General features: G+C 36.7%; 1 protein-coding gene across 2 annotated transcripts in view; it reads right to left on the bottom strand.

The window, feature by feature from the left end:
- The window catches only part of PLA2R1 (phospholipase A2 receptor 1), a 118677-nt gene that overhangs the window by 43238 nt on the left and 57012 nt on the right, over positions 1–18427 (bottom strand). For both annotated transcript variants that reach the window (XM_055291987.2, XM_063609478.1), the window contains exons 12-13: positions 3497–3699; positions 277–422 (exon numbers count right to left, since the gene is read on the bottom strand). In XM_055291987.2, coding sequence (XP_055147962.1) covers positions 277–422; positions 3497–3699 — 349 coding nt within the window. The remainder of the gene's footprint in view (positions 1–276; positions 423–3496; positions 3700–18427) is intronic.

The raw sequence follows: 18427 nt of genomic DNA, 5'->3' as shown, positions 1-18427 counted from the left end.
ATTCCTGAGTTTGGCAGGAAAAGTCTACAGTTATGACTTGAGGCACAAAGAAAAGATTTCAAATATCTAAACAATTATCACTTTGTTCTTTGTTTTATGAAATGAGAACCTGGTACAAGATAAACATAAAACTATATGTATATTTATTTTTCCTGGCTTTGGGCATAATACAAATATGGGAATTTTAAACAACTACTTGGGATACTCACCCCTCAGAAACCATTACTGGGAGATAGAATATTTGACTGTAATTTTTCATAATTAACAAGTATTTACCAATTAAATTTTGAATGTAAGAGCTCATTCACAAAATCCTCTTCCTCAATATGGGCAAAGCTTGCAAGATGAGCCCCAAATTCTTCGCAAAATGCTTCAGCTTCTCCCCATGTTCTTTTCATCAGAACTTTTTCACTATGAAATACCTGTATAGGAAAAGAAAATAAATTAACGTTATAGATAAGGTGAGGTTGTTAAATTCTGCTCAAGAAAGTAACAGTAATATTAATGTAATCGTCATTATTCTTTATAAAGACCTTGATCTAGTGGGAGGAAGTAATATTTACTGAATTAGAATGTGCCTAGTCATCATAAAACTATTAGTTCCTTTTATCCTCATAACAAATTTCTGAGGAGAATATAGTAAACTCAGTTTTATAATGAGCTTTTTGAAGAATTTTTTTTCACCCTAAATCTTCTGTGACTAGCATGTACTTGTCCCTCAGTAAATATTTGTCAAGAGATAAATAAAGTCAGGCCAAGAGAGGTTAAGAATTTTAGGTCACACAGCTATAAACTGGCAGAGCTAGGATTAGACCTACAATTCCTCGCTTCCAGAGTCCATAAACTTCCATCCCACCAGATTGCCTTCTGACAGATTAGAATTAGCAGATTGACCATTACTCTGGCTGACCCAGGGCAAGAAATGAGAAATGAGACCTGGGACCTAGGGTAGCTCTATTTCTAGAGTCTTTGGATCTTAGTTGAAGTGGCAGGTGCAGTGGTTCAGCTGTGCCTAAAATCTCTGCTGCTTCTCAGCTGTCTTCATGGTGGCAGGAAGAAGCCAGCTGAATGGAAGGTCTTCTGTTGGCTTTATTTAAGACTGGGGAAAGGGACTGAAGACCCAGAGCTTGCAAACCCAGTCCTCTGTACCCTTCTTATTTTTAACTGCCTGGCACTAAGCCTGAGCCTCTGATGCCAGACAGGTATACCCTGTGGCCAGCCCTCACCAGGCTCTTATTTGCTGAGACCAGAATGAATAGCTTTCCAAGTCTTGTGGACCACAGCATAACCTTTCCATCTTTTAAATTATGTGTCAAAACTTGCCTTCTCTGTGAACCTCTTCCCGAATCACTCTAAGCTCATAAATCCTACCACCATGCCTATCACACATACCATGCATTTGCTGACATATCAGGGTGATATATAGTAGAAAAGGCACCAGACCAGAAGTCCCAAACCAGGGATTTATTCCAACTCTGTCAATAAATAATCGTGATCTTGGGCAAATCACTACGTTTCACAGGCCTCAGTTTACTCATCTCTAAGGTTTAACTTATTACTGGGCAAAGCCACTTTTGGGCCTATTATTCTATGAATGTAATGTAGGATTATACATGTGTACAATTTAAATCGAGCACATTCACAGCTGCTTCATGCCATCTACAAGCTACAATAGTTCCAGAGATAAAGTCTGTCTTCATTCTGCTCTGCCTGTGCAGAGATGCTGGGGAACTTTCTCCCAAGATTTAGTGAACACCTATTTGTAAAATAAACCAAGACAAAACCACCAAACATTTAAAAAAACCATATTTCAAAAAATGTGTTTTTGACAAGATTGTAGGAACTAATTTAAATGTAGGATCTAAAGCCGATTTTAAAAATAGAAATTTCTTCACATACACACACACACACACACACGCATATATACACATACAAATCAACCGTATACATTAATTTGTTTGATCTTCAGGTGTCTGGCAAGCTGCAAAAGGCATCCTTATTAGTAAAATTGTATCATTCAATAATAAAAACTTTGTTGGTTTACAAACAATATGAAATTATACCATTTAACACCCTCTGAGTGTCTGCCTCCTTCACTTAGTGTATGAACAATATTGACTGAGGCCTCAATATTGCAGAAGGACAGGTCCCCAGATGACCCTTGCTGACCCAGCTCTTCCTCTTTTTCTTGGCAATTCTCAGGCAGAGTGTACCAAGAGTGCAATGTCCTAAGATAAGGAGGAACTGTCCTTATCCCTCCTAGAATAGGATGTCTTGTAATACTTTAGCTCAGTGATTCAGGTGGCACCTGGGATATAAAACCCAGAGAGGAGCGCTTTGGGGAGCCCTCAGCTGTCATGCAAAGTGGGGCATGTCCAGACAAGATTCCATCTTCCTGGGGGTGCTTTCCTGAGCCTTGGGGAAATGGCTCATCATGGACCCTAGGCTTCGGTTGCTTCTTGCTGCCTATCTGTGAATACAAGTTGAGCATCCCAAATCCAAAAATCCAAACTCCAAAATGCTCCAAAATCCAAAATTTTTTGAGCGGTGACAAGACATTCAAAGGAAATGCTCACTAGAGCATTTTGGAGTTTGAATTTTCAGATTTGGGATGCTCAACTGGTAAGTACAATGCAAATATTAAAAAAAAAAATCCGAAATCTAAAGCACTCTGGTTCCAAGCATTTCAGAAAAGGAGTACTCAACCTGTAATAAAGTTACTTTGCCCATCTTGTTGTGTGGGAATTCTGTCTCACCAGATTCATACTCTGGCAGCCAAGTTTGTGCAAAACCTCCTGTCAGAGCTAGGAACGTACGCAGAAACTGGTTAGGTGTTTAGAGTCCTCCCCCCAGGAGTGATAACCAGAGCATGGTGCCCTCCTTCCAGGGATTAATATTAGTGCATGGTATTTCTTTTCTTTCCTTTTTTTTTTTTTTTTTTTTTTGAGACAGAGACTCGCTGTGTCACCCAGGATGGAGTGTTATGGCGCAGTCTCAGCTCACTGCAACCTCTGCCTCCCGGGTTCAAGCCATTCTCCTGTCTCAGCCTCCAAAGTAGCTGGGACTACAGGTGCATGCCACCATGCCTGGCTACTTTTTGTATTTTTAGTAGAGATGGGATTTCACCATGTTGGCCAGGCTGGTTTAGAACTCCTGACCTCAAGTGATCTGCCTGCCTTGGCCTCCCAAAGTGCTGGGATTACAGGGGTGAGCCACTGTGCCTGGTCCTGTGCATGGTATTTCTGCTTAACAGATATCAATCTTCATGAGGAATCCTTCAATATCACCAGGATGTGTCAATTTTTTTTACTTAAAAATTATTTGGAATATGATTGAAAGGATAGAGACAGGCAACAAATGTTGATTAAGCACCTGCTGTCTGTCAGGCACTGTTCTAGAAAAAAAAAGGGTCCTGGAATAAAGGAATTTGGGATACATGGATCAAATTAAAATAGCATTGGTCCTGTTAAGAATGTCCATGTAACCTTGGTATCACCTTGAAGCAACTGGCCAGACCAGGCTCTGACTCCCAGTCCAAATAGCAGGGGTGAAAGGGCCATCTCTCTTCATACTCTGCTTTTTCCTGATTTTCAACTGGCTGCTTGCACAAGGACATTGCCTTAAAGTGCCGACAGTCCTTCACTTCCCAGCGACCAAGTGGATGCCTTCCTCGCATGGCAACACAGCCACCACTGTAGCCTAAAAGCAGAAAACAAGCACTTTTAATACCAGACGACTAAAACGTTTTGTGCTCAGAAGACTGCTCTTTAGAGTGTTGAATAATTGACATCTCATAATTAAGCACCCAGACAAGAACAATCAAGATGAAAACGAATGTCTTATTGACCTGATTATGTCATTTCTCTTCATCTCTGGAGAAAAGAATGGAAGATGGAAAAGAGAGAAAAGAGAGTGTGAAGGCTGAAATTTGGACCTTGTCTGCTTTGTGCTCAGATGGCAAATGATGAGGAACTAGTAGCTATTCCTATCTGGAACCAAAATATCCCCCATATTTCAGTATTGTACTTCAAAATCCCATTGCGAAAAATCAACAGTGAAAGGTGCATAGTGCTCATCCTCTAACAACTGGATTCAACAGGGGAAAATACGTGAATAACATTCAAGGTAGGCCACAAAGTATACAACAGAAAACCAAACTGTAAACTTTGGAAGAATGAAGAGAATGAGATGAATTCTCTAAATGAGGTAAAGATCTGGGGGCAGGGACAAGGCAGACATCAGGGAAAAGGAAGAGAGAAACAGAATTAGAGAGACAGAGAGGCTTTTATATGAAAAGCAAAGTACAGAGATTTTCCCTCCCACCTTCATAGTATATGTGAGATATTGGAAAATGTGATATACCAGTTATGGACAAAACTCCACTTTTTTCTTTGTGTAGGCTTGAACATTTTAGAAGGTAAAATGTATTTTTCCACAGAAACAATTTATAAATTAAGATTCTTAAGTTTGTCAGCAAAATCTATACAACTCATGTGATGGCAAAAAAAAAATACACTTCAAATTTCAGTGAAGAATAGTAGAAAGCAATTCTATTCCAAAAATAGAATTAAAATGAGTAAGAATGAGCTTGTTTTTTCTTGAATCCTGGGTGATCATTTAATTAACTAAATTCACATTCATCAACAACAATAAAAAATTGTACATCTGCAATGTGCTCAGCTAGGCTGTATATTAACTGCTTGAAAAAAAGGATGAAGCAAAGCAAACCAAAAACCAATTCTTAGTTTAGTGTGAGATACAGACACATAAACAAGCAATTATAATAAATATAATGTGTAAAGTGCTATAGTAAAAGGTGTGTTCAAAGTTCTGGGAGAGACATCAGAAGGGTGATGGAGCCTGTCCAGAGATGTCAGTAAAACATTTGCAGGAAGTGACATTTGAGCTGAATTTTGAAGGATGAAAAGGAGAAATGAGTTTTCAAGGCATGCTTGTAAAAAGAGAGTGATTACAGATGAAGCATCTGAAGACTTGGGATGATTCTGTACCTGAAGGCTCTTTAAAAAATGTCGTCACTTGCTACTTGATATTTATCTTGCTTAATTTCCCTTCAGAAGTAATGGCTTCAATGTTTTCAGATACTGAGTACCTGGCATTGTGCTTGTCATCTATGTTCTGATTGTTTTATGCTCATGGAAAGACACAAGAGAGGGAAAATGAAGAGTGCAAGGGAGAAGAAAGAAGACAAAGGAAGACATAGAGCATCTCTTTAGGAATGGAATCATTTGCTAAAGAATGAGTGTATGAGTGTTTGTGTCTTCAACAGTCCTGGCTGCACAAGTGTGTTAGGCACCAGCATCACCATGGCAAGACGGTTCTGATCTGGAAGAAACCCTGGGCCTGTGTGATGAATCAGAGACCCTCAAAGGTAAAAATGTCCAGTGGTAAAAGAGGAAACATGCTATGTCTCACATAGAGGAAAAGGAAGTCAAGGAAGAGTTGGTGCATCCAAAGGCCATCGGATGGCTCTACTGGCCCAGAACAGCTAGCTGGTGTTAAAGATGCAAGGTTGTGGGCAGGCAAGGGGAAGAGATTATAGTATGCAACTGCCCCTGCCATTAATGGAGCTTTGCAGGCCTGTTGAGTAATTTCAGAATGCAGCTCACAGTCCAGTTGGATCATGAACAATAAAGGAGATGCTGCATGCTCTGTGCAATAAAACCGAACTGGAGAAATCCATGTGGAAGCCCCAAATGCAATATACTTGTGGAGCTGCTCTAGTTGAGAGAGGAGGGAACACACACATCCCGCTCCATTCCCCCATTCTTTGAGGGGCCCCAGTGGAACCTCCAGTTACTGCACAGCACAGGTAGGAAACCTCATGGAAAGAACTTCGGACTTGGAGTGTGAAGTTTGGGGTTCTAGTCCCAGCACAAATCTTTAGTAACTGGAAACTTGAGGATGTGTATTAATCACAATAGGCCTTGTCTAAAATATGTGAATAATAATTCCTTTTCTTCTCATGGGTTTTCATGAAGATCAAATGAAATAATGAATTGAAAAGCACTCTATAAAATATGAAGAGCTAAAAATACCCCTGCAATGTTGTTGCTATTATGCTTATGGCCATTTCCATTGCAAAAACTAGGATTTTGTGGCGTAAGTTCTGCCTGCATGTTCAAAGAATTTTTCAAAAGTTTGAATCAGCAAGTTTGAAATGTAATATACTTTTTTGTCGGTCTTGCATTTTGTCTCACTTTCCCAGATCAGACAATGATTAAATAGCTTTGGTTTTAGATGCCATAAGATATTCGACTCATCTTCATTAGTGAAGAAGGAGATGTTTGTGAATCACTATGAAGATGAAAAGTGCTGCAGGAGTGTTATTGGTATTTTAAAGTGGTTAACTTAATGGAACATTTGACCCAAATTTTAGAGTCTCAGCCCCAAAGAAGCAGTAAAATGGTATAATAAAGGGAGACCAGGCTAAGGGAGAGATAAACTAAATTTATAAGCCTATATCATGGGGATGCTTGCAAAGCCAAATAATAAGGGTAAGGGTGTGGGAAAGAGCAGAGGCGGATTTTCTTTCAGAGAGATTGTTCTTAAATTTGATAACTCACTTCCCACTGGAGAAGAAAAACGATTATTCTCAGAGGTGAATCTCACATTTTAACAGATTGTCCTTACCTGCCTTACCCCCACCCCACTCACTGTCTCCTGCAAACACGAATGGGGAGACTTTCTGTCAATTAAGAAATTCTAATTCGCCAAGTTATCTATGCAAAATTAAGTGAGCTGGGAAAATCTCCACTGTCCACCTCTCTGTTCAAATACCTAAAAACAAACTCATTGACCAAACCTTTTTGTGCTGGCTTTTCAGTGCCTCTAGACAATTATTTCACTTGAGTCTGCCTACTTATTTTCCTGTTCCCTGCAACAACCCTTTAAATCCTCATCTCTCAAGTCCTCTACCCTCTCACCTTCCCTCTCTCTCCTTCTCTCTTCTAACAGAGAAAAGTGAAGCTCTTTGGGTAGGCAAGGCAAGTTTCCTGCAATGCTGTGTATCTGTCAGGCACTGTGCTAGGCAATTTATACGGTCTTTTCCCTATTTAACTCCAGAAACTCTTTGAGACAGGCATTAGTGCCTGATTGTGCAGATGGAAAAATTAGGGCACAGAGGCTTAGTAACTTGCCAAAGGCCACAAACGTAGTGGGCTTGCTCCAGGATTTGAAACCAGATTTATTTGGGTCTACTGTGAGACAGTATCAGGTACAGAGTGAGTGGGTGGGCATTCAATAAGCAGTTGAATAAATGAATGAATGAGTTCCCCTAAAATTATGCTCCTGTTCCATGGAGCTCTCTTGCATTCCCCTGATCCTGTTTCTCTCCTGTGTGTGGCCACAGCATTTCCTTGAAGATCTACTGTCACATTTTTATGTTGCATGACAGTTACTTATATGATTATGAGGAGATATGGAAATGTTCTAAGGGCTCTCAGAAATGAGACTGGGTTTATCCTTATTTATGTGGTGGCTCGTTTCAGAGCTCTGATGAGCCTTAAAATGGATTGGCCTCTCTAGTGTCTACTGATAGGACAGGCTGAAAGTGCAGGGCACTTTCAAGAAAATAAACCTGACTTGCTCTACTGGGATCTTATTTTCCTTATCACTTGCAGATTTCCACGGGCTTGGAATAATTGGGGTGAACATGCCCCGGAGTCATCCCATACGAATGAAACACGCCAGGGGTATCTAGGTCTAGAAACAAAACATTTTTCACAGAGCCTGAGTTATGGATGGCTGCAAAGGAGTGATCGAAAGTGTTTACTTTTCTCAATACAGACATCTATGAGCCTCTAATATAACTAGGAAAAGTGTTTTTGAACGTCTTAACAAGTATAGACTCATCTATTCTCTTTCACCATAGAGCAACCTCCACTTATATTGAATCTTTAATCTAGGTACAAAGTACATTTTGGTTTCTAAGCATTAGCTTCTCCTTGAATGAGAAGATAATTTATCATCTTTCCATTTAATCAGTGGCAATAATTAGTATGGATGAAAACTATTTTTCCTGTTTCACCTGAATACTTCATTTCTCTTGAAATACCAAGTGTCATAGAGTCCCTTTGTTGTTGCTTTTTACTAAAAATAACAAGATTTTCTGGTGTTTTGAGAATGGGAAATTTGGCATGAAAGAAAGGAAATCCAGTTAAAATATAGGTTAATTAACCTTGTAGTCCTGAATTCAAATTGTAAGTATGAATTTGAACTCAAAAAGTGTTTACACACACACACACACACACACACACACACACACTTCCTAGATCTGTCCATTGAAATGGCCTAGAAACAATAACAAACCACAAACAACGAGCACCCATAAGCCCAGACTGTGATGCTGAAATAATATCATTTCCCATCAAAAGAAACCGGGGTTCCTTGATGCAATGGATGCTTCTAGGTCTGCAGCAGAAATTTATATCTTGTCATACCAGATAGCAAGGGCACTATCAAAGACTACTAGGATCATATCAGAAGGATTCAGAAGATATTCCTTGAAGAGATTCCCATCACAAGGATGGGGCAATTTGAGCATTAAAAAGAATAACTGCAATGGACTAAAACATATCAAATATGTTTAAAGCCCTTACTTCATAGTAATGCTAAAAAAAGAAAAACACCTCTAATGGGTCACGGATGAAGGATGCTAATGAAGAAATAATCATTTTGAAAGCTAGTAAAGGGAAAGAACTAAGCATTTGTTCTGTGTTTCCTATAAAAATTGTACCACGAGGTAACAAAAAATTGATTAAAAGGAATTACCTTTTTATAGGACTATCCTAGCTATAAATGAAGAAACCCCTAATGAGTCAGTGGATCTAAGAATTGACCATCAAAGGCTGCTAGTATCACAAAAAGAGAAAAAAATGGGACATTATGTGCCTCCAGACAGAGCGCACAACTACCTATGAAATGATCTTTCAAAAAAAAATCTGAATTTGATCAATCCTTTCATTCTTTTTAAAAATAAAAATGCCCATTTTATGAAAAAGAAAATAAAGTAACACATTAAACAATGTGATGTGAATACAATCAACAAAGCCCAGACTGTAGGAAAATTTATAAGACAAAACACATTTGTATTAACAAATAAAGGCAGGAGTGGAAATTGGGGAGGGGCGGGAAACATAGAGATGAAAATAGACTTTAGGAGATCTATCAACCAATTACAATGTGTGAACCTTCTTTGGATCCTGATTCAAACTAACTGTAAAATACATTATGTAATATTTATGAGCCATTTAGAAATTTGAGCATTAACTGAAGATTTATAATGATAGGCAATTATAGTTAATTACTTTAAGGGGTGATAATTGTATTATTATGTCTTTTAAAAAGGAGTCTTTATTTTTTGGAAATAATGCTGAAATATTTATGGATGAAACAATATGATGTTGAGGATTTGCTATGAAAAAATATGGGAAAGGGGTGAGGGTACAGATGAAAGAAGATTGGTCACGAATTGATAATTGCTGATGCTTGTTGATGTACCACAGTGGTTCTACTACTGGTAGATACCATCTGGGGGGTAATACTATTTGGTAAACGTAATACTAAGTTGAAAAAAAAATGGTGGAAAGGTGATTCCCTTCTGATTTGCTTTTATGCAAGTGAAATGCGTGACAGGAATGATAGGAGGGATGAGAGGGACTTTGGGTGGTTCTCATGTGGTCATGTAGGTTCGTCAATTGTAGCAAATGTACCACTGTGGTGTGGGATGTGGGGTGGGTGAATATTTTGCTGGTATGACATAAAGACAGAGTCCTGACTGAGTTTATACAAAGCTGTAGGCTTCCTGTTCAGTGGTCAATTCATGTAGTTAGTCTTTGCTGGATTCAGATTCTGATGTGGGGACCAAGCTAATGGATTCTTTTGTGACAGGCAGGAAAGAAAATGTGATTTAGGTAGTGTTTCTGCAAGCTGCAATTTAAAAGAAAAAGGGAAACACAGAAGCTTTTATATTGCTATTTTCTTCAAAAAGATTTACATTTTCATCTTATTCAGAGACAATTTACTCAGTGTCAATCAGCTTGAGCAGCCAAACTGAACATCATGGCATTATTTTTGCTTTAGGGAAAAGAGAAAAAGAGTAGTGTCACTCAAATAAATTACAGCAGAAACTTATGAATGACAAGGAACTCTGCTTCAATTCCAGATTTTCGACATGTAAATATGCCCCAAGAAACTTAATATTAAAAACCAAAGATTTTCTCTACTCAAAATGTATTAATTTATTTTGACAGTTATAGACATTCCTAACAAAATTCCAAAGTATATAGAAATGATGCCTAAACTTTTATTTTTTTGCAGTATAGTGTGACATGGAAGTGTATTACTCTCTTTATTTTATTTTTTTTATTTTTATTTATTTTTTATTTTTTATTTTTTTTTTGAGACGGAGTCTTTCTCTGTCCCCCAGGCTGGAGTGCAGTGGTGCGATCTCGGCTCACTGCAAGCTCCGCCTCCCGGGTTCACGCCATTCTCCTGCCTCAGCCTCCCGAGTAGCTGGGACTACAGGCGCCCGCCAACACGCCCGGCTAATTTTTTGTATTTTTAGTAGAGACGGGGTTTCACCGTGTTAGTCAGGATGGTCTCGATCTCCTGACCTTGTGATCCGCCCGCCTCGGCCTCCCAAAGTGCTGGGATTACAGGCATGAGCCACCGCGCCTGGCCTTACTCTCTTTATTTTAATAATATTCGTAGATTTGTAGAACAAGGTCGTTCTGTTGAGCAAATTGTGATGTTACTTGTTTGGAGCTATGGAAAGTCACCAGTTTCCATACAAATTTCCTAAGCTGATGTTTATATACAAAAAATCTAATTTGTCTTCATTTCACTTTGCATGCATCTTTCAAAAGTATAATTTTAAAAATTAGTAACAGAGAGTTTTAGGTTGACAGCAAAATTGAGTGCAAAATACAGAGAGTTCCCCTCTAACACCACTGCCCTCCAATCTCCTTCACTATAGACATCCTACACCACAGTGTTACATTTATTACCACTGATGAACCTACACGGACACACCACAACCACCCAAAGTCCCTCTCATCCCTTGCATCATCCCTGTCACTCATTTCACTTGTATAAAAGCAAATCTATCATCTATCTATCTATTTATCTCACCTATGTCTGAATATATTGCTGCTATTATTTTAAACATACTGTTATTTGTTGGATCAATTAAGAATACGAAAAATAGAAGTTCTTATTTTACCTTCATTTATTCTCTGATGCCCCTTCTTTCTTTATGTAGATCTGAGCTTCTGTATCATTTTCCTTCTCTCTGAAGAACTTCTTTGAATATTTCTTGCAAGGTAGGTCTACTAGCAACAAATTTCCTGAATTTTTGTTTGATAAAAATCAGATAAAATCTGATAAAAATTCTCCTTCATTTTTAAAGGATACTTTCACAGAGTATAGAATCCTAGGTTGGAGGGTTTTTTTCTCTTAACACTTTAAATATTTCATGCTACTTTCTTCTTGCTTGGATGATTTCTGAAGAGCAGTCAGATATAATTCTTATCTTTGCTCCTCTAGAGATAAGGTGTTTTTCCCCTCTGGCTTCTTGCAAGATTTTGTCTTTATCTTTTATTTTCTGAAGTTCGGATACAATATGTCTATGTGTAGTTTTTCGTGTGTTCATCTTGGTTGGTGTTCTCAGAGTTTCCTGGATCTGTGGTTTGGTGTCTGATATTAACTTGGGGGAAATTCTCAGTTATTATTGCTTCAAATATTGCTTCTTTTCCTTTATTTCTTTCTTTTCCTTCTGATATTCCCATTACACAGTTTGAAGTTGTCCCACAGTTCTTGAATATTCTGTTCTGTTTCAGTCTTTTTCCTCTTTGTTTTTCAGTTTTGGAAGTTTGTATTATCATATACTCAAGCTCAGAGATTCTTTTCTCATCTATGTCCAATCTACTATAAGGTCAGCAAAAGCATTCTTCATTTCTGTTATGGTGTTTTTGATCTGTAGCATTTCTTTTTGTTTTTTTTTTCTTAGACTCTCCACCTCTCTGCTTACAGGATCCAGCTGTTCTTGCATGTTGTCTACTTTTTCCATTATAGCCCTTAGCATATTAATAATAGTTTAAAAAAATTGCTTGTCTGGTAATTTCAACATTCCTGTCATAGCTGACTGGCTCTGATGCTTGTTCAGTCTCTTCAAACTGTTTTCTGCCTTTTAGTATGTCTTGTAATATTTTTGTTGAAAAGTGGATGTAATATATTGGGTAAAAGAAACTGCAGTAAACAGGCCTTTGCGATGGAATGGTAAGGTGTGAGAGGAGGGGAAGTGTTCTACAATTTTACCATTAGGTCTCAGCCTTTTGGTGAGCCTGTGTTCCTGGACTGCGCCCTTGACCAGTGAATGCTTCTCAGTTATTTTTCCCTGCTTGGTGGGACAGGATGGCTAGAGAGCTGGAGCGGGGTATTTCCTTTCCATCACGTGAAAGGGTAGAGCTGGCTGGAGTTGTAGATTTCCCTTCCTCCAGATAAGTCAGGCTCTGATAAAACTCCAGCAGCAGTCTCTGGTAAAATAGCCTCTCCTGAGGTGGGGCCTTGTTAAGAACAGAATGCTTTGCTATATTTCAAAATGGTTATTTTTCCTCTCCCTCTGCTGGAAGCATTAGGCAATTTTTCTCTGATATTTCACTGTGATAACCTGATAGATCACCTGGAGCTAGAACTCACAAAAGTGTGGGGGTCCCTTATGACTGAGTCCCCCGCAGTTTTTAACCCTCAGATTTGTCTGTGCTGAGCCTCCAGCAGTTTTATTAATGACAGTTCAGATGTTCCTCTCCCAGCACTGGTTCCTCTGGAAGTTTCTGCTCATGGGTTTCTGATCCAGGAAGTTGTGATTCTCTGTATCCTTCTATTTCTCCAGTTTTGGGCAGCAGTGTTTTGCCTTGCAATGGATCTAAGAAGAGTTGTTGATTTTTCGTTTGTTCAGCTCTTTACTCATTAGGATGGTGTAACTTCTAAACTTTTTATATGCTCATCTGGGAACTGGAAGTCTTCAAAAGTATAGGGTTTTAAACCATGTATTTAACAGAGAGAATGTAAACTGACTTTCTTTGATCTCTCTTTTTTTTCTTCTTCTAATTTCAGGAGGTCTAAAGGAATTTTTTTTTAAAAACATTTAACACTAGCTCACAAGTGTTGGGGAAATATATGTGTATAGGCCACAATCATACCTTCCTTTAAAGCTCTGTGGTTTCCCAGGATGCTCACATTGGTGGCTGATCCAGCACAGAATAGGTCCTGCATCTTAGAATGTATGGGTGAGGAACCCTAATAGGTTAGCAATGTCACTACCTGTAGCTTTAGGTAAAATCCTGCAAATTATTTCTCTGCAATAAGAAAGTCTAATATTTCTTAAGTATTTACAATGCAGTAGCAACTATGTAATATTTCTTTTAATCCTCACAACAATCCTGTGAGGTAGATACTATTACTGTCCTTATTTTAAAGAAGAAGAAACTGAGCTATGAAGAGATTAAATAACTTCCCTGAGATCATAGAGCTGGAATTTGAACTTTAGTCCAAATCAGTAGTGGGTAGGTACTCTTTATGCATATGTTATCCTGCAGTGCAGTCTCTTATATCTATTTGTATCACCCTACTTAATATCCTCAATGAAGAACACTTCCGACCCTAATATTTTTTGATCCAAAACCTCTAGTGACTTCCCATACCTAGAGAAGAAGTGAAAACTCTTAAGCTTGTAACATTCAGCTGTAGTTTCAATATCCTACTCTGGCCTTATCTTTTACAACTCTTTTGCATATATCTTAATCTCTAATTACACAGTGCTCCTAAAATTTCTCAAAGTTGCCCCAAATATTTCCTCCTGCTGAGAAAATTCTTTTTACTTCTTTAACCACTAAATCCTACTATATTTCAGACATTTTCAATCCCAGGTGAAAGGCCACTTCCTCTTGAACTTTTATGATAACTTCAATGGGAATTAATCCTCCCTTCATTTAACTGTTAGAGTTCTTTATTTTATACTTCTTACAACACTCACTACCCATTTTCCTGTTGCCATGGTTTGAATGTAATATATCCCTCCAAAATGCATATGTGATAGTATTAAGAGGCAGGGCCTTCTGGGAAGTAATAAAGTCATGAGTGCTCCATCCTCATGAATGGGATTGGTGCTCTTATAAAAGAGGCTGAGAAGTGTCCTAGTCTTGTTTTGCTCTTTTGCCCTTCCGCCATGTGAGGGCGCTGCAAGAAGGCCTTCAGCAGACACTGAATCTGCTAGCACCTTAATCTTGGACTTCCCAGCCTCTAGAACTGTGAGAAATAAATTTCTGTTATTTATAAATTACCCAATACGTGATATTTTGTTATAGCAACAGGACTGACTAAGACTTTATATATGAGTTATTTATTGTATTTGCTATCACCACTCCCAGATTATAGCAACATGAAGGCATGCACATTAGGTAATTTTTAAATGTCCCTTGTCATACAAATGCCTTATAAAAGTTCATTAAATGAATGGCTTTAATTATGCAATAGGGTTATAGAAAGAAAAAATTTTTAAAAAACACAGAGGGAGACATCTCAAAGATTGAGCAGTAGACTGAATACATGTGTTTATCTCTTCTCTATCCTAAAATCTCATGTGTTAAAATAAATGGTGCTATGAGAAATAACCAGCAGATTAGGTACCCTGAAAGATTCTTTTGGTCAAACTAGTTGAAAGGCTGGATAAAAGATTTTGAAAACATCTTTATAAATGTATGGCTGAGTTGGCATAAAATAAACAAATCTGTAGAGCTTGCAAATGAAGTAAAAGTATGAACCATGGTAGCCAAACTACCTTCCTAGTGGGATTTACCCTAAAGGTTTCTTTCCAATTCTGGAGACCTTGAGCATCTGCTTTGATAGTTGCATGGAGATTTTGAGGGAAAGGAGATGAAGCCTAAGAGATATACAAACTGAAAAGTCTAATAGAAGAAATCTGCATATAATAGAATCCCAAATGGCCACTTTTGGTAAGTGTACATGAGAATATATTCACTCAGCTGTTTGTAAGGAAACTTGTCTCTGTCAATGTTGGCAGTGAATAATAAGAAAAGAAATAACTTTCTAAAGAATTTATAACCACAACCCAAACTTCATGCAGGTTAGTCATCGAATTCATGCTACCTATGTGTTCAAGAAAACCTCAGTCAGAGCTTTTAAAGCAGTCCTTAGTTGGTAGTGCCTCAAACTGAGTGGTGGAAATAAATGCTAATTTTCACTGGAGGAGGCCAACTTCAACCTGGGGGTGAGAGAACTCCCATAAATAAAGTACAAAGAAAAATCAGTAGTTCTAGGCAAAACCCACAAAGTGAAAGAAATGAGATCCAGAAACAGACCCATAAAACTTCAGGTATGAGATTATTAGAAACCAAATACAAAATAACTTGGATATGTTTAAGGAAATAAAAGAGAATCTTTAAAATATGAGTAGGAAACAAGTGATTACAAAGAGCCACAAACCAAATTTAAAACAGAAATAGACTGTCTAGAAATGAAATAAATATAGTATCTAACACTGAAAACTAAAAAATAAAATTTAATTAAATCAGATCTCACTGAAGAGATAATCAATGAATTGAAATAATTCATGACTTTATATAAAATACATCCTTGAGAGATACAGAGGTAGAAAATATTTTAAAAATATTAACAAACATGGAGGAGCAGCTGAGTAATTGGAATGATAAAAGGAAATATTAGAATGAATGGGGAGAAGCAGTATTTGAAGAGATAATGCTTGAAAAATTTCCAGAGTTGTGTAAAACCAACCATCTTCAGGTTGCGGGAGTCTAATGAAAAGGATACGAAACTGAAGGTGTCCCAGATCACAGAAGGAATGGTACACTAGCATATGAATACATCTAAACAAATATTCATTGCAAAGATAACAACCACAAAATCATGGCTAACAGAAATGAAGCAGTTCAGAATTTTCAAAACAAGACAGCAACAGCAAATTATAATCCTTTTAAAGATGAATAACTTTGATATTGTTGATTTTGTTAAGAATGCATGTTGAATAGCTAGTGTAACAAATAAAAAAATAGATTTAGATAATACAATTTCCAGATAAGCAAAGGGAAAGAATGAAATGAGAAAAGAAGAAAAAGATACATTCAAAAGATGGCAAGAAAGAAGAGAAAACATGACTAAAAAATGCAGGATAAATGGAAAGGACATAATAAAATGGAAGAAATAAATCCAATTCTATACATAATCACAAAAAATATAAGTAAAGCAAACTGTACAGTTAAGGACAAAGAATGTGTGAATAGGGTTTTAAAAATTTAGTTATATGCTGTTTATAAGTGATACATTAACTCTAAGAACACAAAAATATTCAAAGTTAGAAAAAAATTTAAAAAATTTACTAGGCCAATACTAATTTTTAAAAAGTTACTGTAGCTACATTCATGGACAAATTAGGAGAGAAAATAATTTTGAGAGAACAAGAGGATCACTTGGGATACTATACCGATTTTGACACCACAGGTGGGATATCACAATTCTAAACTTGTATGTTCCTAATAAAACAGCCTAAAAAGTATGTAATATAAAAATTCGACAGAACTACAGGGAGAAGTTTACACATCTACCATCATAGTGGGAGGTATCAAACACACTCAATAATTGATCACGTGGGAAAAAAATATTCAGGCTATAGATGATCTGAACAACACATTTAACATAATCTGTTGACATAGATGAAGCATTTCATGTAGCAAAAGCAGAATATACAACCTTTTCAAGTACATATGGGATATATATATATATACAAAAAGAACACATGCAAGGCCATAATACCAACTTTGTATTTGAAAGGACAGGCACCAAACAAACTGTATTTCTTGACCACAGTGCAATTAAATAAGGTATTGACAACAAAAGGAACTAGAAACACCTGTATTTTGGGAAATTAAAAAAAATCTTCTAAATAATTTATGGGTTGAAATCATATTCATATTGGAAATTGGAATGTATTCTAAATTGAAAAATTATAAAACTCTACTAAATCTTATGGGCTACAACTCAAGCAGCACTTGGAAGGAAGTAGGAAGCCTCAATAGTCTTATAAGCATTACAGAAATTGAATTAGTGGTTTTTAAATCTCCTATATAAAACATGAGGCAAATTCTAATAAATGTTTACTGTATATATAGTTCTGTAGAGAATAAAAGTGAACACTCTCCAATTCATTCTGTGAAACTTAGCATAATCATGAAAGCAAAGCTGTATACAAATGAAGAAATGTGGACTAGTTTTCCCTATGAAAAAAGATAGCTAAAATCATAAACCTACCACTCAAAGGTTAGTTTGTGTACCTGCAACATAGGCAGCACCTAGGAGCTTTTTAAAAAATGCAGATTCTTGGACTTTATCCCAGATCTACTGAATCAGAATTTTAACTTCATCAAAATCTACAGGATATTCTTATGTACATTATAGTAGGTGAAGCTTTGTACTAGCAAACTAAATCCAGAGATGTTTTAAAATACATATCACTAAGTTAAGTTTACCCAACAGTACAAAGCTGGTTTACTACTGTAAAGCAATTTGTCATATTAAGAGAGTAAAGGAGAAAACCTTAGGATTGTCTTAGTAGATTCAGTGTTGAGCAAAATTTAAAATCTGTTAATAATTTTTAAAAAGAGCTCCAAGAAAACTAAGAATAATAGAAATTATATTCTTGTATTACTGCTCTCTTTTCAGCTACATTGATTCTATTTTTTCTATTTCTCTTTCAATACCGCACTGCTTGAATTATGTTAGTGCTATTGGCAGGGAAACAGAAAATGAGAATGTAGGTTATGTTTATTACCGTATTTCGAATCAGTAGATGAAAGAGTGAACTTACTATATAGTGTTGAAATTGGCTACTATTTAGAAAAATTAAAATGAGCTATCTCCTAGAACATACTTTTAAAATCTCAGATCAATCAAAATTATACATTTAAAAAGCCAAACTATAAAAATATAAGGTTATATTTTTATAATATTTGGTTGAGGGAAGCCTTTAGAAAATATAAAAATCTACAAAGCTAAAATGAAAAATATAAACTGTTTTACTACAAAAAGTTTAACATTTATGTGTGACAAAACATACCATAGAAAAATTAAAAGGCAAATAGCAAACATGTAGAATTTTATATTTAGAATATAATGAAATTTCCACTAATTAATGAGAAAATAGAAAGTGTCCAAAATAAAAATAGAAAGTGATCAAATCATGTGACCATGCAATTGAAAAACAGAATGTATAGAACAAATATGAAAAATTGCTCAAATAACTAAATGAAAAGGTAGAAATTAAAACAATAGTAAAACTTTTTTTATTCTATCAAATTGGCAAAAATGTAAAAGGTTG

This window comes from Symphalangus syndactylus, chromosome 9 (assembly GCF_028878055.3).
Source record: "Symphalangus syndactylus isolate Jambi chromosome 9, NHGRI_mSymSyn1-v2.1_pri, whole genome shotgun sequence".
Lineage (NCBI taxonomy): Eukaryota > Metazoa > Chordata > Mammalia > Primates > Hylobatidae > Symphalangus > Symphalangus syndactylus.
Note: the sequence above shows the minus strand (reverse complement) of the source record. Positions and strands in the feature narration are given on the sequence as shown.